This window comes from Denticeps clupeoides, chromosome 19 (assembly GCF_900700375.1).
Source record: "Denticeps clupeoides chromosome 19, fDenClu1.1, whole genome shotgun sequence".
Classification (NCBI taxonomy): domain Eukaryota; kingdom Metazoa; phylum Chordata; class Actinopteri; order Clupeiformes; family Denticipitidae; genus Denticeps; species Denticeps clupeoides.
Window position 1 is genome coordinate 11,801,391 of NC_041725.1, and position 25,597 is coordinate 11,826,987.

The 25,597-nt window shown below is 41.2% G+C and overlaps 1 protein-coding gene across 9 annotated transcripts in view; it reads left to right on the forward strand.

Moving 5' to 3' along the window:
* The window catches only part of robo2 (roundabout, axon guidance receptor, homolog 2 (Drosophila)), a 323,403-nt gene that overhangs the window by 2,159 nt on the left and 295,647 nt on the right, over window positions 1-25,597 (forward strand). For all 9 annotated transcript variants that reach the window (XM_028962515.1, XM_028962523.1, XM_028962519.1 and 6 more), the window contains exon 2: window positions 1,159-1,299. In XM_028962515.1, the coding sequence (XP_028818348.1) occupies window positions 1,173-1,299 (127 nt within the window). In that variant the 5' untranslated portion in view covers window positions 1,159-1,172. The remainder of the gene's footprint in view (window positions 1-1,158; window positions 1,300-25,597) is intronic.

Genomic DNA, 25,597 nt, shown 5'->3' on the forward strand with positions numbered 1-25,597 from the left:
AGCAATTGCACTTATCGGGTCATGCCATGCAATGAACATTGCTCAGGACTCTTTCTGGACAAGGCCTTTAGCTTTAGTGTTAGGGTGCCCATTTGAATTGATGATAGCATGCCAGGGCCAGGGTTTCTGCTGAATAGGGGCCCGTCAGGTTGTGAATGATGTATTGATTGGGGGCGTGTTGTGTACAGCACTAAAGTTATGCTGTAGCAGCAGAACTTGGCAGAAGGGAACGATGCACTGAGCAGTGTGGAAAATGAGCAGGTGACGAGAAGGTGGTTGGTGTAATTTGAGATATTGCTCAACCGCAAGCACTGAGCCAAAGAATTTTCTGCCAGACTCCTCATGTCCATTGTAATTAGCATTTCTTCCTTCCATTTCTAATGACAGCAGAAATACATGCTAATATTATAACCATGTATTTATGCATTTAATACAGCAAAAAACTGTTCATCTTTAAAATACTTGTTGAGTTATTGAAATTTTTTTATTGAAGCTTCAGCAAGCTTTAAATCAACCTTTAGTCATTTACAAATAGTCTCATGTATTCTTTTCTCTAATAAAGGAAATCTAAAGTAAAGCAGCACTATAACCAATTGTTCATTCAAATAATAATGCACTCCTCACATACTACATGTGAACAGACAATGCAAAATTTAGTGTACCTGTATATTATAAATATTTTCAAAATATGAATTGATGAAAATTAACTGATTAATTCCATACATGGAATTAGAAGTGCTGATGTTTCCACTGGGTAACTGAAGATATAAACAACATAGAGAGAACATACGGTTCTCATTTGTTAGTCATGCATAACAACATCACCGTCATGGTTTTTAATGTTATAACATCTCGTTAAACACCCACATTGTGAAAGCAGACGGCTACCTCGCATTATGATGCATGGCCCTGCCACACTTTTACCTCCATTATCACTGCGGAGGAAAGTGTTTGATGGTGGCAGGCACAATTAGATTTTAGTCTAACTGCACGGTGGACATATATTAATTACTAGATAATGCTCGATTCAGTAGCACTCGTGAGTAGGTAATAACCTTACACTTAAAAATGCTAGGGGAGGAGAGTGGCCAGCCTGTGATATATTGCACTCATGGTACATAGTAATTACTGCAGTTTAATTATTCCCACACCTTCCAGCATCAAATGTTGCCATGGCGGCCGGACCGGGGCGATCTGCTCTCTTTCTCAGGACACCCGGTTTCGTCGTCCACCTCGTCCTCCTCCTCCCCCCTCTCTTCTGGATCCTCGGCCTGCAGACAGTGGAGGCTCAAGGTCAAGGTAAGAAGTTGGATGTTTCCTGTTTATGTGAAGCTGGTGGGTCGAATGCGCATTTGTTCGACTTTGCGGGCTTTTTATTTTATTTGGATGAAATTGTTTGTTTTAATGATCTCAGCGCGGCCCTACTGTGGGTTTCAGCGGATCCGTTAGAGGAGATTGATTGGATAGGTGGCTCTTACGATGCCAGACCTCGTTTCTCACTCGTCTAAGTGGCCGCTGCACAGCCGCGAGCTGCAGTACTTTTTGGGGGCACTTTTTTCATCGGCATCTCCCAGGAAGACAAGGCCACTGTGCCCTCTACTGTCACACCCCTCCAGCCGGCTCACAGCTATCCCCACAGCCAGGCTTATTTATAGCACGGTGGGAACGGTCGTACACAACCTGGTGAAGGGACAAAAACAAACACACACACACACGACACAGGCACACTTTCACAAACACCAACCAGACAAACAGAAAGACACGTGCAGGAATGCACATAACGCACCAGCAAGTCCACTCAGGCACTAAAGGCGATTTGAGAACTTACGCCTTACTCTTCACTGCCAAGTTTGGAGTGGGAAATTTAAGTAGCGACAAGGTTAATGTGCCCTTTGTGCGGCTGGACAGAAGAGTTGAAAGGAGAGTGAGCGCTTAAGCATTCCGCTCTCACTGCGCTAGGCCTGATTAATGGGCCTCAACTGTGGCACATGCCAGGGTAAAATTTACCAGGGAGAGTGAGGCTGACGGTGGAGGACAAGTGATTAAAGAAAGAGAAAAAAATAGCCAAACAAGGTGAAAACCCTATAGGTGACCATGGTTTATGAGCACAGATGCTGAGGAAATCTGATTATCAGCTAGACATAAGCTATTTAATAATTATTGTGCTAAAGTGTTAAACAATGTAGAAAATTAGTGCACACCAAAGTTAATGACATCTAGTGTTATATCAGAGTTTTTTCTTTGTGTAATTGCAAATATTATCAAGCTAATATTTGCATATTACATTAAAGATAGGTTGCACCCTATACAATATGTATTTCTTATATAGCCCAAATGCACATACAGTATGTCTCAGTGGGCTTTGACAAGCCCTGCGGTTGACACCCCCACAATTGACTCTTCTGCACACAAGGGAAAACTCCACTAAAAAAACTCTAGGAGAGAGAAAAAAAGAAAGGAGAAAACCTTGGAAAGTGATACAGAGAGGGACCCCTTTGAGTGACCCTGCAATAGGTGTCAGTGCAGAGTTGGTGATTTGTTCAAGAAAAGGAAAAAAAAACAGGTGTAGAGGTGGAAAAGTTGAAGTGCAGTATAGAGCATCTGTCCATATTTTGAGGTTCTGGACAGAGTTGGTTTTAGTCCAGTCTCATGGTGTACATTGCACATCCATTATAATCCTACTGGTCCACTTGAAGATCCCTGAAGATTTAACCGTTATGGTGGTGGTGGCTGTGGTGACCCTCTGATACGTTTCATGCTGAGTCATCTCATCAGTAGCTCATTGGCAGGGACCAGGATCCCTCTATTGGTCTCTTCATTGGACTCTAGAGTTGGTCTGGGTGCACTATTCAGTGCCTCAGAGAGAACAAACAGAAACAGCAGCAAACGGTGGCATTGTACAACTGGTACAGAAGTACAGTACAGGCCAAAGGTTTGGACACACCTTCCCATTCAATGTGTTTTCTTTATTTTCATGACCATCTAGATTGGTAGATTCTCACTGAAGGCAAAACTATGAATGAACACATGTGGAGTTATGTACTTAACAAAAAAGGTGAAATAAATATTCTAGTTTCTTTAAAATAGCCAGCCTTTGCTCTGATTACTGCTTTACACACTCTTGACAGTCATCACCTTCAGGTCGTCACCTGAAATGGTTTTCCAACAGTCTTGAAGGAGTTCCCAGAGGTGTTTAGCACTTGTTGGCCCCTTTGCCTTCACTCTGCGGTCCAGCTCACCCCAAACCATCTGGATTGGGTTCAGGTCCGATGACTGAGGAGACCAGGTCTCCACTTTTTGATAAGTACATAACTCCACATGTGTTCATTCATAGTTTTGATGCCTGTACTGTATGTGGTTATACTGGAATATTTGTGCACAGTGGCCTGGTACCCTAACTAGGACAGCCTTACCAGTGGTGGAGGAAGTACTGAAGCTTAGTACTTAAGTAAAAGTACAAGTGACCTGCAAAATATCTACTCAAGTAAAAGTAGAAGTGCTACATCAACAATCTTACTTAAGTAAAAGTTATAAGTACTTACTTTTAAATTTACTTTAAAGTATTTTTTAAGTAAAAGTACTCACACAATGGTTTGTCTCAACATCTGGGGTGTGCCATTTTGTAAAAGCATATACTGACTTATGCCTGTACTGATGTCATTGCTCGTAATAATTACAAGCAATTATACAGTATATGTGTATTGGAAAGTTTGGTGTGCTTATTGTGCATGCACTCTGCAATACTGTGTGTACCTTAGAATTATGTGGATGACAAGTTATCTACTAGGTATTACCCACTAATATACCATTAAGATAAACCAATCAGGACATGATATATCTTTAAATCATTTATGTACTTGCAAAACTATTTCAACATTTCTGTTAAGAGCAGTAAAAGGGAAACACAACACTTAAGTAAAGTACAGATACATAAAAATGTACTTGTACAAATACTTCGTTACATTCCACCACTGAGCCTTACTAACCCTGAACTGAACACTGTCTAAGCCTGACAGGGTGACTGTGTGATAAAGTGGGCTTAATAATTGACACTGTGTCTGGGACTTTAACAGAAGGCCAGAGAGAACAGATGTGTTTTCAGTTTAGATTTAAACACCGAAACTGTGTCAGAGTCTCGAACACTGACTGTCAAGTCGTTCCACAACAGGAGAAGGTTCTGCTCCCAGTTGTGACCTTCAGTACTTTGGGTACCAGTAGTAACCCTGCACCCTTCGAACGCAGGGGGCGTGGTGGATTGTGAATAAATAAAAGTTCACTCAGGTACTGTGGTGCGAGACCATTATGTGCTCTCTAAGTCAAAAGTAGGATTTTGTAGTCAGCCCTAAATTTGATGGGTAGCCAGCACAGTGATTGTAAAACCGGGGTGATGTGATGTGCATTTTCGGATTCTGATTCTAGCTGTGGAATTCTGAGCTAGCTGGAGTTTACTCATGCACCTATTCAACTGCATTGAGATCATATTTTTTATCATTGCAGTATTTCTAAGGTGAAAGGATCACGTGATCCTACATGCAACCTGAATGAGAGACCTGTATCAGTGAGGTCACCAAGATCCTTTACTTCTTTACTTGGTGAGATAGGCTATCCAGTTTACGTTTGGCTGCCCAAGTACAAGAGCCTCTGTCTTATCAGAGTTTAACTGAAGAAAGTTGGTGAGCATCCACTGTCTGATGTCCTTCAGACAATTCTCTATTCTGTTCAGCTGCTGCCTCTCATCTGGCATTGCTGATAGATACAATTGTGTGTCGTCAGCATAGCAGTAAAAATGAATACCATGTTTACGAATGAAGTGACCTCTAGGTAACATGTATAAGGAAAATACAGAGCCAAGACAGAACCTTGTGGAACACCAGTCTCCATTTACTATGTGAAGATGAATCGACATTAATGTCCACAAACTGATAGTGATCAGTCAAATATGACCTGAACCAGGAGAGGACTATTCCCTTAATCCCAACAATATTCTCTAACCTGTTGAGGAGAATAGTGTGATCAATAGTGACAAACGCTGTGCTAATTAACCAATTTAACCACTTTAACCAGCTCTGTCTCAGTGCTATGATGAGGTCTAAATCCCAGCTGATACATTTTGAATGTTGTTGCTGCTGACAGCAACCTTTTATAAAATTTCCAATATAAACGGGAGGTTGGATATCGGTCTATAATTCGAAGGCTGACTGCGAAGATCACATTTTTTTAATCATCGTTAAAAAGCATTCCGGTGTTCCACTGTAACCCTCTGTTCTGGATATTAACTGGGTAGTCTAATGTGAGACACATTCATTTATCTATTTTGATTTAATTGATTCATTTATATATTTATCTCTTCTAACAATATGCTCTTTTTAGGAGTTCGACGTGTAGACATTATGTATCCCTAAAACTTGCCACTATTGTGATGTATCACAATGACAACCACTTCACTTTCAAAATTAATGTATTCATATATATTATCCCCCCTTCCCCCCTAAATTTACACTCTGAAGTTCTGAATGTTCCTTTTTCACCTTTTGGTTTATTTTTAGCATCTTTGTCTGAGTTAGAAAAGATGGATTGCTGTCGGTGCCAGGCTGGCTGTCAGGACCATAAAATCGGTGCCAGGCGCCTGAGAAGTTTACAAGGGCATTAAATTGTATTGCAAAGCTGCAGGGATGGAGGCTGGCTTTGCTTGAAAACACATGCCGAACCTACATGACAGCTGCTGTGGTCTAATGTATGATTCTTACCGAGTTGCCTTCACTCATATGTTCTTCTGACCTTTGCGGATGTCACATATCGATTGACGGGGTTGCACATGGTGTCATTTTTGGAAGTGGTTTGGGGAGGGTGCTACCATTTATTTATTTATTTTTAAAGCACAAGGCAGGATGAAAACAGGCCATCCATCCAAGGAGGTCTCCCCTTCTGTCCGCAGCAGCCAGAGCCGCTGGAGGATAACTGCATTAAGGCTGATCCATCTTCGTTTCCCAGGCATGTTGGCTCCAGCGTGGCTCTGCCCCATGACTCTTCGGGCAGAGGAAGTACTTTACCATCCCTCGCAGCGGGGCTTTGCAGAGCCATCCGGTCAGGCTGACCTCCGTCATACCTGCTTGGGAGGGCATTGCTTCCATCAGGTTGAACCACCGTCCAGGCTCTGGCAGGACAATCACTCAACATCTCAGTGCTTGAGGGTGCTCAGAGAATAAGATGGATGTCCATTTATCTGGCCTAGGGCTGTCAGAGCATCCTTTTATTTCTGTTAAAGGTCACCACCAATCCAAATTTTCTTTCTGCAAGATTGCAGTTTTCTTTGTGGTTTTGTCTAGTGCATTAACCCTGGGACAGGCTGGAACTGATGCCTTCAAAACAACTTCCTGTGCCATTCTATATTTTTATGCTGCTACCAGAGAATCACCAAGCAACGTCATTATAATCTAACGTTTATGTTCTGCATTGTATCGTTTATAAGCCCTATGTGCTATAGTTTATTGGTTAATTATCCATTGATATTAACTCAAATTTACAAAGTATGCCATGTGCCATGTTGACTTTGTAAAGGCAATTGCCTAGATGTATACAGGAACATCATATTTCCTGCTCAAAGTGGCCATGCAAATTTACTGTCAGCATGAGGTCCTAGAACGTCCTGGTCTAGTGACAATCTTAATTTTAGCGAGCGCTGTAAAAGCAATTAAGGATTTTTCAGATGCCAATTAAACTGTCTTTGAAGTCTAAATTGGGATGGGAGGGTCATTTTTTTAAAGGATTAAGAACAAATTGTTCACATGACCAGCAAACTGTCTAATCCTATTCATAGCGTTATTTTTAACCGCAAGTAAGCCTCAAAAGTGTGCTGCGCCTCGACAGCTCACTGTGGTAACGGTTCATGTTTTCGCGTGTTTGTTTTAGTAATCGCCACGAACGCCGCCATCTGTGCCGCGTCTGAGCTGAGCTGCTCTGCTGCTGATGGAGATTTGTGTATAATGGTGGGTGCGGGGTGACTGGTGACTCGCTAGGACTTGTCGTACGCTGTTTGCCCACGTGGAAGTGCTGTGCCGAGCGTACCTGTTTTAATGGTGCGATCAGACACGAGGTGATTTATTTCTTGTGGTGTTAGTAGACTCAGACAGCTGCCCTGGCAGATGTGCTCTCTCTCCAGGCTCCAGCGAAGACAAACGCTCAAGTACACACACACACACACACACACACACACACACACACACACACACACACACACACACACACACACACACTCACACGTTCTCAGGTGCACAGCAGTGAGCCACTGGCTTTTATTTATGGCACCTTCACATGCGGGCTGGCTTCTGCATTTCAGAACATCTGCATCCCACGTCAGCCTGTTTTTAATGCTCGGCTGAGCTGGCGACCCTGGTGCATGGACTGCTGCTCTGACTTCTAACAGTTTATTAAGTTCATTCAGGATAATTAGTTACCAAAATTTACATCATCATGGGTAAAGAAAATTGGGTCACCTTGAGCTGGTTTTCCATAATTCTCCAGTATTAGAGAAATGAACAATATTGTTCAAAGCAATAATCCCCTATCTGGAGTCTCCAAAACTGGTGTTCAAACCAGGATTTTTTTAGGATTATTTTATAGGATAACTAGGAGTCCTCATTTTATTTAGCAGTATGACATATTTGAGGTTACAGGAGGACAAAACTTTTTGTTGATCAGTCTTTGTTGTCAGTCCAAGATTCTATGTATGTGTGTGTTTGTGTGTTTGCACATACATTTTCTTTTGTCATCTCCTCTCAGTCTGAATAAGCTGTCCTGTGCACGCAGCTCTGCCCTGAGTGGGTGCTGAAGATCCCCATCTGTGTGTGGGTGACAGGGTCCTCGCCTTGCTGCCGTCTGTCGAGCTCTCCCCTAAGTGTCGGCAGAAAAGGTGTTAAATCTCTGCTGGTGTCCTTTGTAAAATAACACTGCCAGAGATGGCATTGTGTCAAGGTGAACAAACTGCCGGGAAGCTGAAGCATGGCTCTGCTTTTTTGTTGTAAGGCCGCGAGTTCCAGGCTTGAGGACAGACTATAGTAAAACGTTCAAACTTTATTCTGAGGCCAAAATTATAATTATGGAACATTTTGCTAAACATCTTCCCAATATTTGCAGCATTGATGAAACTTTTCCCCAGTGCTACTTAGTAGCCTTTTGCACAGTTTGTAATATGAAATACATTATTTTCTTGCTTTATTTTCAAACATACTAAACAATGGAGTGGACAAATATTAGCGCTATGCAAATTTTTGCTTTCAAGAAATACCTAGAGTAATTAATGTCACAACCATGGTGGCATGACGAGGCAGGTGAGCGGAGATGATGAGAGGAGACGACGAGGACGCAATCGCACAACGTCACGAAAACGGGGTTTAATGGGTGTAGAACAGGACAGGGGAGACATTCGATAACATGGTAAACATGTAACATAACAAAGACCCGACGGCGACCAGAAACAAACAGGGCAGCTTTATACATTAGACACAGTGAAAACGATTAGGGAACATTACACAGGACTAAAGTGAAACCTTCCGGACCGGGTCATGACAATTAACCAATCACCTTTGAAACCAACAGGTGTTGACTGCCATCTCCAAGCAGTTCACAGTGTCCAGAAGGGCTGTACTTTGCTAACTGAGAAAAACTGTGAGAATCAATATTTAGAGAACTCTGGAGAGGAAAATAAAGAGATGTCAGCAAGAAACCCCAGGCATTTGCCAAGATGATTGTTGGTGACCTGGCCTCTTTTGGAGTCAATATTTCAAGGAATAAAGTTGTGATGGATCTTCATTGTGGTGGGCTTCATTCCAGAAGAACCCCTTTACTCAAAGAGTGGCACATCAGAGCCTGATGGAAGTTTGTCTGTGAACATTTGATAAGGAAAAATCACTTTTTCATTGCTTTGGTCTGATGAGAGCAAACTTGAACTGTTTGGGAACATGGATGATGTTTGATGATGTTTGGTGAAGAAGAGGGAGAGACCTTCAACCCTAGAAACACAGTCCCCATATTTAAACATGGTGGTGGGAACATCATGCCACGGGACTGTTTTGCAGCCACAGACACAGGGAGCCTTGTTCAGGTCCATGGCATCATGAAATTATGTTGACATTTTGGTCGCCTCTGGGTCTTTCAACAAGACAATGACCCAAAGCATACATTGAAATTAGTTCCTCAAGGACACCAAAATCATGAATTGGCCAAAATCCTAGTAAAGACCTACCTAGTAAAGAATTGTTGTCAAAAATGGTACACTTGTTTTTCTTGTTTCAACTCGGTGAATCAATAAAATATCCAAATTAAACTGAGTGGACATTATTATTTATAGTATTGTTTCCAAATGAGAAACACTTGTTGTTAATGATGTGTTGTCTAATTTCATTTGGCCTCATCTGTAGATGACTTGGAACCTCAAAACAAGCTTCACAACCATTAGAACTGCATTTTGTTTTACTTACACCACAAAAATGGAGACAGATGTAAAGACGTTTTTGGGTCAATTTTGTAGTCACATTTATATTATTTCCACAAAGCGCTTTCACTTGCATTTGTAGTTCAAAAGGCATAAACACTCAAACTAAAGTATAAGAAAAAGTCATAAAAAGGCTGTCTTTAGATATGATTATGGTAGCAGCACAATGAAGCAAAAACCCACCGCAAAGCACTTTAGGGTCTGAGTGGAACTCTAAACTCATATCCTGATAACAAACACAGAGTGAAATCATGTAGAGCAGTCAAGGAACGCTAAAACGATTGTGGGACCCAAATGGCCGGAATGGCTTTATTGTTGGGGGCACCCCAGTGAAAGCAGATGCCTTTTATATCAAATGAAGCCCTTGTTGGTGGACTACGAATTGAGGACATCAGGTACTAAGTCATCTCCCTACTATTTGCCGGATTCATCATGGAAATTGCTTGGGATTGGCCATTAAACATTTTTTTTTCTGAGCATAAATGGAAATCTGATTGATATTATGAAGCGAACTGCTGAGCAATGGCATTTCAAAACAAACATGAACAAGAGCGCCTAGACCCACATCTACCAGACTCTGTGGGTCAATTTGTAAAGTGTACTGCTCTTGAGATATTAATGCCGTGCAGACATTTTTCAATGCGTTTGTGCTAGCAATAGCTTCATATACCCCATATGTTGAACCATAAATTCTGTTTTTTCTCCTATTTGAGAGGGGCAAAGGGGGGGTGGGATGATTGGTCATGACAAATAGTGCAATTACTTTTGTTTTCCCTTTCCTAACCTCTGCTTTTGTTGAGCCATGGCTCATATTAACTCAATAGCGAATGATGGATTCTCCGCAGATGACACTATAGCACATGAGCTCAGGCCCACTGGTGTGCTGAGCTGTGCCAGGCAAATGAATTCGGTTCAGATTTATTCAGATATTTTCCTATTTGCTCTGGATCATAATCAGATTTTAAATATATATAAAACATTTAATATTGTCTGAAAGCCTAAGCTGCAAGAAAAACAGAGTGAGATGTTGTCAGCAAGATAGCAAAGTGAAAGACCAAAGTGACCATCAGCATTAAATGTTATGAGATTTCTGCCATTCAATCAGTGGAATTAATTGAGGTTCATATTTTTTTTGTAAACTTAACATTTTACACAATTTTTGTTGAATTTATACATTTTGCAAATGATGAAAAGGAACTTGAGTGTAAGTAATAATGTTTAATTATGATTCATTTGCAAGCATCCAATTAGTAAATACATTATAACATTTATATAACATTTATATACATTTTAATACATTATAACACACAATTAAAGCTTTTAACTGCTGTTACAGTGGAGGTGTAAAGCTTTGACTGCCATAGCTTCCATTTCTTTCATGACCCAAGAATTTTTGTGTCTGAGAACTATTAATCTTTACAAAATATTGCATAAAACTTACCCATCAAATCATGGTGTTAATGGATATTGCGATTTAAATTTAGAGAAAGGCTTCTCATCACTAGAACTAGCGTTTAATGTCTGGCAATAAAAACGGCAGGTTCACGGCCAGTTTCCTTCTTTTAGCTGAGCACTCAGCTTTTCTCCAGTGGCTCAGTGAGCTGCTGTCAAAATCTCCTGAAGATGAAGTTGTCTTTATTGACAGCAATTGTCCATTCTGCATTCTGGTCACAGCACTCTGTCCTGTCTCTCTGTCATATTGTGACTCATAGTTCATGGCTCCCTGACAACTTTACACTGTTCTGCTGTCAGTTTTAGGAGATTCCTCATCCCTACTTCATTATAAAGTAAAAGAACCAACATGACATAAAAGTATATTAGAGACCATAGCTGCACACTGCTCAATAGAGTCACCATTATGATGTTATTATCAGCCTTAACCACATTATAACCAGTGACATTAAAATGGAACCTGTCAAAAGGTGGGACATATTAGAGGGTGGAAGATGATACTAGAACACTGGTTTAGAACATTATAAAAAAAAACAGGATGTGTGGGGTTTTTCCTGATCTGCAGAGGTTAACGCAGACGTAAATGAGTTTGAGGAAGAACAATCGTAAGTCGGCGTGAGGGTCATAGTTTGCCAAGGATTATTGACCTATATGAAGCCCAGCCCATCAGGACCAAAACCACAGAAGAGCTACTGTTTCACAAATAAATGAAAACCCATTGGACCACACGATGCATCACAGCTGGCAGGGAAGCAGTGGACCAGTCAGAATTTCTATGATGATCAGAAGGTGGGCTGGTCTGATGACGCGCAGGTAGGAGATATTTTGGAGGCAATAAATGGATGCAAATACGACACATTTGGTTGTTATAACTGCTTTGTTAAATCTTGATGGATGCATGACCACTAGTATATTTACTTTAAGTCATCTCATATATGTTGACCTGACCTATAGCTTATAGCAGAGGCTATACATTACATTATATGTATTGTATAATTATTTCTGCTTGTATACTTTTGGTATATATATTTTTGACAGGCATTAGGGGTAAGAATTGCATATGAATGCAATTTAATTAGACACTGAAAATCTTCAACGTGTGTGAGCTCACAGAATGTGAACCACTGAGGTCCCCTTGTGTTTGTTAAATGCAAAAACACCCATAAGAAGTCCAGCAGAAACTATCCCAGCAACAGACCTCCAGAAGAAACTATGGAGCAAAGTATATTTAGATATATTAAGTAATATTTGAATATATATATTTTAATTTTTTGTAAATATATACTACCATTTATTGCCTGCTGTATTTATTATGTAATGTAATGTATTATCCCCTCATGTAATCATACTGCTATTATTACCATGACATAATAAACTGATTTAGGCCATTTCTATGTCATAAATGGGTAAAGTTATTAAGCTCTGTTTTTTTCCACCGGAATTCTGTACTCTTCACAACACACAAATAAAATCATTCTTAACACAAGGTGGCGCCCTTGTTTGAGTTTTTTTCTCACTCTGTGGCCTTCGCTCATTGTTGAAGGCATTGAATTTAACTGAATCTGCAGAGCTCATTTCTGAGAGCTGAGCAGCTACAGCAGTCGTGGTAAAGCAGCATGCATGTGTGTGTGTGTGTGTGTGTGGGTGTGTGTGTGTTGTAAAATTCTTAATAATCAGTGTTTACAAACTTCAGTAAAGACTTCACAGTCCCAACAGCAATTTTATTGTGACACCAATAATAAAAGTATTATGCATCCTATTATACATGTCCATGCTCTGTGTTATGTGTTATGTATTATCGTAAAAGAACGTGATTTTATGAAACAGCCAGGCTGCTGACATCACTGTGCTGTGAAGCTTCTTTAAACCGATCTTCTGATCCAAGGCTGTGAATGTGAAGATGTGCTGAAGAAGGCCGAAGAAGTGCTGAAAGACGCCATTCAACCTCAAATGGCTTCATCGTCACATTCATAGAACTGCCGTTTTGCAGAGAGCATGTTTATATCATTGTTTATTGCTGTGACCTTGTGCATGTGTGTGCGTGAGTGTGAACCCACCCATGCCAGTCTCTTCTACCACCCATGCCCAGCCTCATGAAACATTATGGGGCTGTACACTCGTACATGCCAATTGTGATGAAGCTGTGTGTGTGTGTGTGTGTGTTTGCTTCCAGCAAACCCCAGCAGATCAGACTCTGAATACACACACCGAATGCCAAGCACCATTAACTTCTCACAGTCTGCAGCTGGGCACTGGGAACGCCGACTCCTTCCCTAATGGCGTCGGTGATGGGCTATATTTCCATGTAAATGAAGGAGTCTTGTAAGCGAATAAGAGAAATAAGGTTTTTTGACTTTTTGCACTGTGCTTTTTGCTTCATGAGCTGATGAGAGCGAAGTGGAAAAACAAGGCGTGGCTGATGCACCATCAGCTGTGGATTTAAAGGGACGTTTCACACTATGTGCAATGTGCCTTATTAACAATGTGCCTGTGGAGGACACCGCTGTTCACATTTTTCTCTTCTATAAAAGGACATTTTCCCGCTTAATAAAAAATGTTCTCAATTCCGTGATCTGATTGAAGCTCACGTTCGTTTCCACGGGTAAACACAGGAAGCTATGATGAAACATGCCACTTCCCTCAGGGCAATGTTACAATTATACAATAAAAGCTTCTGGACGACCCTTGACCTTCGCAATGGGTGTCTTAGTGCTGCCCATAGCTCCCCTGAGACCCTGACCCGTGTCCCTCGCCCCCCACAGTCCACCACCTCGGGCTCCTCCCCCCAGCCTCTGATGTGTGTACATTTGCCCCTGATGCCATTACGTCTGGCGCCTGTGCGTTATTGTCTGAGTATGATGTGCTTTTGATGCCGGCGTTGTGCTGGGGTTTTTACATTTGTTTTGCTCTGAGCCCATTTTCTCTTCCTGTCGGGGCGGAGACGTCTCCGGGGTGACATTTGGAGGGATCTTAAACACATCACGCCCTCATCAGCTGTTGCCGGGCCCTCAGATTAATGGGACTGATGGAATGATTATGCAGGGCTGTACATCATGTCTGTCTGCCTGCTGCTGCTCCTGTCAATACAACCCTGCCCCCCCACCAACGCCCCTCCCCAGCCCGCCGTTCACCCGCCATCGGGGTCCTTACTTTTTGTCCTCGGTTTCTCCTGCGCCACACTTTTATACACTTTGTAAAAAGCTGTGGTATAAACCCCCCGGGTCCCATTCCCCCATACTGAGCATGAAGCCGCACCACTATTTTGCATCCTGCACTCCGAGCGGCATCATAAGGCATGGAAGGCAGTTTATAAATACATGGTTTCATTAATAATTTACACATCCAAAATGATTACTAGACATGCCTGTCAGGGTGAAGTACCAGACTGCCTGAGTTCTGCTGCTTTTTGGTAAAAAAAAACGAACACTGATGTCTTTCACCTTGCTCTGGGCGAAGTGAATTAGGACATAGTACACAACAAGAACTTCTTCTACTGGTCCCAAAACTGAATATCAGCTTCGTGGGCTTTATGTATGTCACACCTGCATGCTGCACGCCACATCATTTGTCTTTGCTGTCCTGAACAAGGTGCATTAGGCCTGTTGTGTGCATTTTGTGTGGGTCGTTAAGCTACCTCAGACAATGCCCCGAAAACAGCCTACAGTACATAATAATAAAACTGGATAAGAGGATGATCCATTGTTCATGAAGAAGATAAAAGGTTTTGAGGAATTTTCACTGGAGTGGTCCTCCGTGCGTGATTGTGCGAGAGGTGTGTTGTGTAGATTTTGTCTGTGGCCATTACTTGCACCAGAACCACATCATCTTTAATGGGTTATATTGCAGTAACAATAAACTCAGCTGAAAGGGATGCTTTTTTGGGAGGTTATTCTTTTGGGCTCAGTCTTTCAAACCACTGCTTCAGATTCCTGCAGAATAAAATGAAGCACAGGCTTATGTCTTCTGGCCATTCTTTGCTACAGAATTTGGCTCGTTATTCTCTCTCACAAATGCATGCAGAAATGGTCCCATCTGCATGTTGAGGTTCTAGCTGGGACTTGAAGTCTACAACAGAGTTATACCAAAAAGGCGGAGGGGGGGGGGGGGGGGGGGGGTGGGGCGGTGGGGCTGCTGCTCTCCTTCTGAAATCACTGCTGGATTGCAAAAACTTAATTTAGACATGCCAGAGCTCTGTGATTGAAGGAAAATATATGGCCCTGCAGAGCTGCTCAGACTGTAAAGCCAATGATCCATATAAGAATAAAACCACATTATCAGAATCACAGCCCATTTCTTCAGCCAGAGGGAAGATTGAAATGGAGCAGAATTTACAACCACCTGCTGAAATGGCTTGATGTGCGATTTGACCAAATTTGACAGAGCGTCCAACATGAGTTAAATTAATTCATCCTGGTTCTAAACCCTCATTTTAAGTTCTGAGTCTTGGAAACTTTATGCCTGCAACAAGTCCTGTTGGTAGGCAATCTACTATACACTCGACAACCTTCCAGAATCTTCATAATCATTTTTGCTTGCATTAGAGCTTGCTTGCCTTTTTATTTTATTTTATAACTAGTCCTTTAACTATGCACAGTCCAAACAGGGTGTTCAAGAAGCGTTTCACTGTGTGTTGTACTGCAATAACTGTGCATATGACAAATAAAATCTTGAATCAACAACGAAATAATACCACGAATTGATTAGCGGATGACTGTTTGAGTGGGTGACCCCGCTTTTTTTTTACAAGACTAATTAAAAGACATATTGTCAGTGGCGGAGAATGGCACACTTGCAGACATGGTGACGGCTGTGGTGCACACTGAAGCAGCAGGAAGAGGGGACGTGGAGCAAAGCCACTTTGACACTGGAGAGCGACCGCGGGTGAGGGGGAGACGGAACGACCAGAGGCGCGGGGAGAGGGACAGTACCGTTCAGCAGCAATGCTTTGGAGTATACAAAGGTTTAATTGGCAGGCTTAATCGGAGGCGCTGAGGCGAGGGTCATACATGATGGCATCTGGTGTGTCAGGGGCTGAGGTTTTTTGGATCGTCCGGCAGTATTTGGCCAAGTCCAGAAGGGCCGTTGAAAAATCGTTGTCAAAAAAAAAGGAAGGATCGGCTTGAAGCAAGGTCCAGAATTCGCAAAAAGTTTTGCGTCGATGCAGAAAAATCTAACAAAGAACCAGCAGCTTCCAAGATTGCCACCCGCCTTTTAACCAGGGTGTTGACCCCATCTGATCCCCATGTGGTCCCGGGGGAGGGATGGCAGCCGTGACAGATTCTTTTTCATTTTAGGTGGCACACGACACCTCGTGATAACCTTGAATTTTAAAGCTTTTAGACATTGTGTGATTAACAAGCAGAATATTTCTATCATAATGAAAGAAAAAAAAAATCGCACAGCCCGTGATGTTGTACTATAAACTGATAAAACTGATAGAGACCATTTTGATCATAGAGAAGACTGGTCCTGGGACTTGTGTCACTGACCACTGTACTACAGTGCTGTCAGCTGTAAAACATCTAAAGTAAAGTAATAACCAGCACCAGTCCAGACAGCACCAAACAGTACAACAGGTGCTGATTTACTTTCTGAAAAAGCTATTAAATCACTCAGTCTGTCATGACCTCAGTATGTCACTCGGTCATACTGTATTGCTTTTCCCTTACTTACAGACCATGTAGACTATTTGCTTTTAGCATCATCACAACATCTTAGGTATGGCCTGGAAGTCCTCAACGTGTGCTAATTCTCCTCCAAGAGACCTAAATATAACATTCAGTTCGCTACATCTACAGGTCTGTTTCCAGCTGTAGGATGAAAGTGGAGGCAGCATCAGAAATCAATGACTGTTCGCTCAATGAAGAAACCCATAATTGCTTAAACAGACCTCACTTCCCTTTAGCCAGCTCGTGAAAAGAGCTGTCTAGAACAATGACCCTGTTTTATTTTTCAGTAGCCTCGTACAAACCGGATTCCAAAAAAGTTGGGACACTAAACAAATTCTGAATAAAGACTGAATGCAATGATGTGGAGATAACAAATGTCAATATTTTATTTGTAATAGAACGTAGATGACAGATCAAATGTTTAATCCGAGTAAATGTATCATTTTAAAGGAAAAATGTGTTGATTCAAAATTTCACGGTTTCAACAAATCCCCAAAAAGTTCAGAACAATTAGCAATAAGAGGCTGGAAAAAGTAAATTTGAGCATAACGAAGAGCTGGAAGACCAATTAACACTAATTAGGTCAATTGACATAAATGTTGCCTATAAAAAGAGCTTCTCAGAGTGGCAGTGTCTCTCAGAAGCCAAGATGGGTAGAGGATCACCAATTCCCACAATGTTGCGCAGAAAGATAGTGGAGCAATATCAGAAAGGTGTTACCCAGCGATAAATTGCAAATACTTTGCATCTATCATCATCAAGTGTGCATAACATCATCCGAAGATTCAGAGAATCTGGAACAATCTCTGTGCATAAGGGTCAAGGCTGAAAAACCATACTGGATGCCCGTGCTCTCTGGCCCCTTAAACGACACTGCACCACAACCAGGAATGCTACTAAAGGAAATCACAGAATGGGCTCAGGAATACTTCCAGAAACCATTGTCAGTGAACACAATCCACTGTGCCAGCTGAAACTCTACAGTGCAAAGAAGAAGCCATTTCTAAGCAAGATCCACAAGCTCAGGCATTTTCACTGGGCCAGGGATCATTTAAAATGGAGGGTGGCAAAATGGAAGACTGTTCTGTGGTCAGACGAAGCACGATTCAAAGTTCTTTTTGGAAATCTGGGACGCCATGTCATCCGGACCAAAGAGGACAAGAACAACCCAAGTTGTTATCAATGTTCAGTTCAGAAGCCTGCATCTCTGATGGTATGGGGTAGCATGGGTGCGTGTGGCATGGGCAGCTTGCATGTCTGGAAAGGCACCATCAATGCAGAAAAATATATTCCGGTTCTAGAACAACATATTCACCCATCCAGACGTCATCTCTTTCAGGGAAGACCCTGCATTTTTCAACGAGATAATGCCAGACCACATTCTGCATCAATCACAACATCGTGGCTGCGTAGGAGAAGGATCCGGGTACTGAAATGACCAGTCTGCAGTCCAGTAGAGAACATTGGCGCATCATAAAGAGGAAGGTGCGACACAGAAGGCCCAAGACGATTGAACAGTTAGAGGCCTGTATTAGACAAGAATGGGAGAGCATTCCTATTTCTAAACTTGAGAAACTGGTCTCCTCGGTCCCCAGACGTCTGTTGAGTGTTGTAAGAAGAAGGGGAGATGCCACACAGTGGTGAAAATGGCCTTGTCCCAACTTTTTGGGGATTTGCCGAATTTTTCCCTTAAAATAATACATTTTCTCAGTTTAAACTTTTGTTCCGTGATTTATGTTCTATTCTGAATAAAATATTAGAAGTTGGCGCCTCCACATTATTGCGTTCAGTTTTTATTCACAATTTGTGTAGTGTCCCAACTTTTTGGAATCCGGTGTGTAAACCAACATCATGCACTGTTACAAATCCGACTGTGTTGCTGCTTTAGTGGTATAGTGGTGAGTGTATCCAACCAGTTTACCCGGGTTTGATTCCCAGCCAATGCAGTCAACCTTTATGGGCCAGCGGTGGACTACAATATAAGGAAGTGGACTCGTAATCGGAAGGTTGCAGGTTCGAATCTTCAAGATTCCGGGCGCCTTTCATGCCTGCCCACTGCTTCTTTCAGTGGGGTGTTGGACATGATTACTGCATATATGTGAAATTCTACAGAATTGTCTGTAATTTATTTACTCTTATTATTTATCTATATGTTATAATTTTTGCATATTTGTTTTAAAATATCTTTATTGCCTTTTTGTAGTTGTAAATTACTTTGACATGCTCCTGTTTATGAAATGTGTTACATAATTAAACGCACATGCCTTGCCAAGTCATAAATCTTACTGACTTATTGTCGAATATTCTAATTTAGAGCTTGATTTAAGGAATCATAATTAACATCATTACCAAGATATTATGTAATGTTTGATTACATGTGAGAATGTACTTTTTTATTACAAATGATTGTTTCCCCAAGAACATAACTGCAGTATTCACACCAATGCAGGTACACGTGTGTGAAAATTAAGTCCAAGATTTCAAGAATATCCATTTTAAAAAGAATATCCATTTTATTTTGTTATTTGTTAAGAACGGTGCACTGCAGGTATCTTGCATTTTCATGTCACCTGTCAACAAAACACCAGGCCTCATAAATCAGAGCTGCCCACAGCACCAGTTTCCACATCTGTGCGTGAGCGAACCCGCATGTATGGTAATGTGCCAGAGTGAGGGGCTGACATTAGAATTTAGTGATGACTAGCATTTATACTTCCTAAAAAGTGTGACGAAAGTGCCGTTACTTCGCGATGATTGGAAATAAATTAGCAATTTTAAATGCGATAGTTCATTCCAGAATAACTGTGCACATCCTGGTACTTATGGATTTGTAAAGTACCTGGTGGATTTGTAAAGTACTGACTAAATACAATCCAAATTAAACATTTGTTCACAAAGTCTGCTTTTTAAAAACACTATGATGAAGTTATCTTCCATATGAACACAGATGGGTGAGATATCTAAGGGAAGGCTGAACAAATAAGCAGAGAAGTCAACAAATGCTCACTGGCAGATATGCTGTATGCATTATATGTTAAAAAAACAGCTAGTTTTTGGAGAATGGGCTAGAAGAAGCTGATCAATTAATTGGGCCAGTTTTTGGCACTTTGACATAAACAGCATTTCCTTTAAATTTATCATTATTATTAATATAAAAAACACATAAAAACATAAACATCATGACAAATCAAATACAAACTTTTCAACTTTTGAAACATCAGTACTGAAAATTGAAAAGTCCCAGATATATGCACCAATAAAATACTAATACTGTTATAATATCAAAACTGTTAGAACTGGTACAAAAAAATTCTTGTTTTGTACTGTTACTGATCTGCCACAGCCTTGTGTGTTTTGTCTGCTGCCTGTAACAGCTGGAAAGCACTTACCTGGAACAATGAAGAACTTCTGTAACAGAGCACAACACGGATCAGTACAGATTTTAATGTTTGTTTTTTTTTTTACAATTTTGGGAATTTTTAAAAAATATTTCATTATTCTTAATGACTTTTTTTGTAATTGTAAAATTACTTTGACATGCTCCTGTGTATGAAATGTTCAATATAATCTGCCATGCCTTGTAATGTCATAATTGACCAATATTGACCAATATCCTTATTTAGGGTTATGTGATGTTTGATTACACGTGATAATGTATTGTTTTATTACAAATGCTGCCCCAAGGACATAACTGGCTCAAAAGCAGTATTTGGACCAATGCAGATACACATATGTGAAAATGAAGTCCAAGATTTCATGTCATGCATTTTCATGTCACCTGTCAACAAAAGACCAGGCCTTATAAATCAGAGCTGCCCGCAGCCTTGGGGTAACAGTACCAATTTCCAGTCTGTGCGTGAGTGAACCCGCATGTATGGTAATGTGCCAGAGTGAGGGGCTGACATCAGAATTCAGTGATGACTAGCATTTATACTTCCTGAAAGGGTGCTGAGAGTGCTGTTATTTCCAGATGACCGGAAATAAATTTGCACGTCTCTTGCCCAATCATGCACAGCCACAGTAACTATTGCATCCATCAACTGAGCCATCCTCCTGTCTCCAAAACACAGCACACAGTGACAGATTAAACGTGAAGGCAGTGATTGCCTCCGTCTGTCCTGAAGTTACTCCCCAAACGCCGGGACCCGGCAAACTGCATGGACAGCATAGGCATGTGCATGAGAAATGTTCATCAGCAATTAGATGGATTGAAACTGATATGTTACGACAGCGAAGGCTGTAACCGCCAACATGTCTGGGATGGATTCGTCATCCAGACACATTATTCAGCGCATTCTCTGGGACACCTGCACGCTACTTTACTTCAACAGCATCCTAATAATAGCAAGTTATATTTGGGTAAAACATTCATTAAAAGACAGGATAATATAAAATTGAGAAAAACTAACTTGGAATGCCTAACATGTTCATTAACTAATGTAAAATGACAGTTTGCATTACAACACTAAAATATAGGCACTTTGTAGGGCATTTGTTCACAAAACAAATGAATACTATTAGAGTGTCAGTATACACATGGCTGTTTCACAAAAAAGCTTTGGGCTGGTTGGTGTGCGGCCTCTGCAATAAAGATCATTGTAGCTTCTGCTTGGTAATAACTGTGCTTGTGTAATCAGGCTTTCTCCCTGGCAGGACAATCAATGGCTAAACAGTCCACTGAACTGAATTAGACGGCAATCTCAATCTGAAACACTTTAACAAGCCCCGCTATGAATATTTCACCTGCATGGCAGCAAACGCAGCAAAAATCAATAGGCCCGTTTCACATTTGCACACCTACACACACGCACAGACACACCACCAGATAAATGTAACCAGGAACCCGGCAGTACACCAAGTAATAATTTTCCATTAACATAATCAATAGTAATAGGTTTTGCTACTCTCATTCACACTGAAATGTATTTAAGGAGTCATTGGAAAATTGCTGGGTGGCAAAAATGCTAAACTTCCCAGAGACACATTATTGCCACACAGCTTAACTGCGGCGAACATAATGTATGGACTGTATGAATTATTTTTTCTACACACTGTCTGTCTCTTTTCAACTGCTCATCGCAACATTGCCGCAGCGGACCAACCAGCCTGGTCGTCCACAAAAATACTTTTTTACAGGCACCAAGAGTGTCCCCAGTGACTTGGTTGTCTAACACTTTTTGTTTCCCCTCTAAAGTGAAAGACGAAAGCTTGGTCATATTTTTTTTTTTGGCAAAATTATAATTTTTAAACAATATTTGTATGAAATAATACAACAACAAAATTTCAAACTAGCCCAATAGGGGGCGCTTTTGCTCTTGTTTTGGGACCTTGTTGCTTCACCAGTTTACCTTCCCTTATTTTTGCTGTTTATTGCATTGTTTAGACATCTGGACTATTATTATCTATCTATATGTTATAAGATACAATCCAATTTATAGGTACTATATAATAATAATAATAATAATAATATTGTGAATATAATATTATAAAGTCCATTTCTGTTAATTAATCTCATTCATACTTTATTACCCGATAATCACTGGGTCACTGAGTGGCACAATGTGATATTCTCAATGTCTAGAGCATAGCTCCACCCTTGCAAGGGCTTTGGGCAATCAGGGACACTGGCACCCCAAATCTAACTCTGCAGACACACCCTTCTGGTTTGTGTTGTTTGTCCAACAGGAGCATTTTTCCAATATTTCGTAGTGAAGCGTCATTATGAAGTGCAAGCATTCATTATCCCAAAGAATAATGAAAAAGAGAATAAAAACGGAGAGAGGACCTGCTGCAGTATTCACTTCATTGCTCTTGGAAGCAAAATGGAAAATATTCTTGGGTCTTTGTCATGGAGGTGCCGTTCCCATCAATAATCAGAGGCTCTTCTGCTGAGTGACAAAGTCAAAAAGGCAAATGGTGTTGGGATTTATCTCTTAGTCAGAGTCCCTTTGGACCCTTTGCTTTGATGTCGACTCTTTCTTCTCAGAAATGGAAAGGGGTGCAAACAGTAAAAGCCTCCTCTCTTCTGCCTTTCTTTCCCTCACTCGCTCGCCAGTCTCCACCTCCTCCTGTCTCTCTCTCCAGCTTTGTACCGAAGCGAGGGATGAGCAGCGTGACAAAGTCAATGGGACAGAAGGATCAGGGCTCAGAGGACTGGATTTACAATGATTGTTTAATTAGCCTTTCTTCGCTGGCTCTCCAAGGCAAACAGGGGAGATGAAAACACGCACACACACACACACACACACACATGCTGATACACACAATTATTTTTTGGCCACAGCATCTCACTCGCAGATTGTGGATTGCTCCTCAGATACTGGCAGAGTTGTTAATAGTGTCATTATCATTGTTGAGATTTCTCTTCTCCTGGATGCCAAGATTTCCCTCAGAGCTTAACAAGTTTACTTGTTCGGTTTGTAGAGTGAGGCAGCTGGTGGGGTCGCAACAGTGGTCATCAGTCTTTATACTAGTCCCATAATATGATTTAAATCTAGCTCGTCCTTGTTTTTATTACGTATGGATCACATGAGTGATGATAATGGAAATTTCCTGGACATAACATCAGTAAATTTAACTAATACAGTACTCTACACAGGGGTGCATGGTGCTTGAATGATCAAAATAAGTAGCAAGATATCAAAACACGAACAGAAATCTACTGCAAAAATGTGTTACTGTTATGCAAAAAAACCTGGCTGTGAATAGAGAGCAGTCATGAAAAGGCTATAATGACCGTCAGACAGTTTTGTCACATCACAAAAAAATCTAAATATAGAAGTTGCATTGGATATTTGTTAAAAAAAGGAAATAAATAAAGACAACAAACAGCATGAAAGTCATATTTTAAAAAACAATTTACACATAACGTCAGGTTATATGATGAAGCCCCCGACCCTTCAGCGGCTCTGGTGATACGAACCAGAGCAGCAGTCTCTCTGTTGGCTTGACTAAATGTAATTCACTCTCAGTAGCTGATTTACTGCAGATTGGAGAGTAATTCCCACTTGTCGTTTGTCGAGAGAAATTGACAGCGGAGGTGTGCTGTGACATCTGTATGTTGCAGGGAACTCTGGGTAATCCGGCCCATTTGTAAGAAACAGCACCTTGACAGTGCTGCTGGCTCACTTGCGGTTAGAACGGATTATTTCCCAGCTTTTGAAATTGCTGACTATTGTAAGAACGTAGTGCTTCACACAAACACACACACACACATACACACACACAAAATAATTGAATTCCTAGGAGCCTTAAACTGAAAGTGCCTTGATTTGTAACAATCCTGTTTTTTCTTCTATAAATCTAATGAGTTCATCCTTTCAGCAGCATTTTTGAGTTGCATTAAAACGAAGCACCGACACAATATCTGACTTCTCACTTCATACACCAGACCTTTATAAAACTAACAGCAAATATTTCCCGCAACCTTCATTCATAATTTATCAGAATTCCAGAACGCATTATTAGTGCTATCGGCCCCTGTGAAAAATTTATGCAATATCATCCCGTCGCATGAATGCAATATTGCCCAGGCCCCATCACCTACGTGGGCATTTGCTTCACCCTTCTCCTGGAAAAGATGCCTGCGAGGGGAGAAGAGAGGGTGAGGGTGAGGTAATTTGAGTGAAGGCGTCGCGGGATTGTTATTGAATCTGAAATAAAAGAACCTCGGCTCCTAATATAACATCAGAGGTTGTTCTCCTGCAGGGCAGTGTTCGTTATTGCGGCTGCCTGGGCAAGAGAGGGGTCCGGGGGGAGATGCGGCGTGGGGGCTGTCTGTGGCCTGTAATTATGGCTCTCTTGGCGAGGTGTGACAGGGCAGGGTGAGGGGCAAATGGACGTGCCCACCTCTCTTCCTCCATCTGCCTCTCCTGTGGATGGAGCCAAACTCACACTGAGACACACTCTCTCTCTCTCTCTCTCTCTCTCTCTCTCTCTCAGTTTCTAGTAGGAAACCTGGGGTCAGCAGATTTTACTTCCTAAAATTTTCTAACTTCCTATAATGTTCTCTATTTGCTCTTCATCCTCGCAGCTGACCAATGAAAATGATACTTTTCTTACATGCATCTCCTACATGCATGTTTATGTACACTGCATATATACATACGGAATGGTGTATCATATGCAGAGATATATTTACAGTACTTGAGTAGTATTTTGCTGAGAAAGGGTTTTGCTTGCATAATTTTCTAATATTTATCTAAATGTGGCTGTATGCAGTCTAAGAAAACAAATATCTATAAAAACTCCAACTGAACCAAGCATAAAGGACCATCAAAAACGACCCATAATAAACTACTCTGCCACTTGCAGTACTGCTGTAAACTAATGGTGGATTATTGTGTTTAAAACATTAATTACATACACTACATTAATGACACAATTTAATACATTATTAATTAATCAGGAATAGTAGTTCAAAAATTTTCCTGACTAATTTCATTCTAAACCCATCCCTGCAGAGTAAACCTCAAAATCATGTTATCACAGTGTGTGTGTGTGTGTGTGTGTGTGTGTTTTCACCCTCCGGGGAATCTTGAAAGTTAAAGTGTGAGACGTGTACAGTTCACTAAATGAAGTGTTTCACTGAGAACACGAACTGTCTGCTGCCGCAGATCTGCGGTGATGGCGAGGGCCGGCCAAGCAGCCAAGATCAAAGTCATCGCAATTATTGCAATCAGGACACTTTAGAAAGAGCCTTTCCTCTGCTAACCTTCCCCCGTCCCTCGCGTCCCCCTTCACTGTTTAATAACGACAACTGTAATAGCCCGGAATTGATATTTTAAATGCCAGTTGTGAGGCTTCATTAAAAGTGGTGTCAGAGGCAATAACAAATACGCTGAAATGGTGGACAGGACCGAGGCGAAAACGTGTTAAATAATGATTTTAATCAAATTCCCGCGATCACATTACACCCGCGGCCCCCACCCAAAAGCCATTTCCCTGGCCTGAGTGGCATGTACACCTCATATTTTTCTTAAGCGCG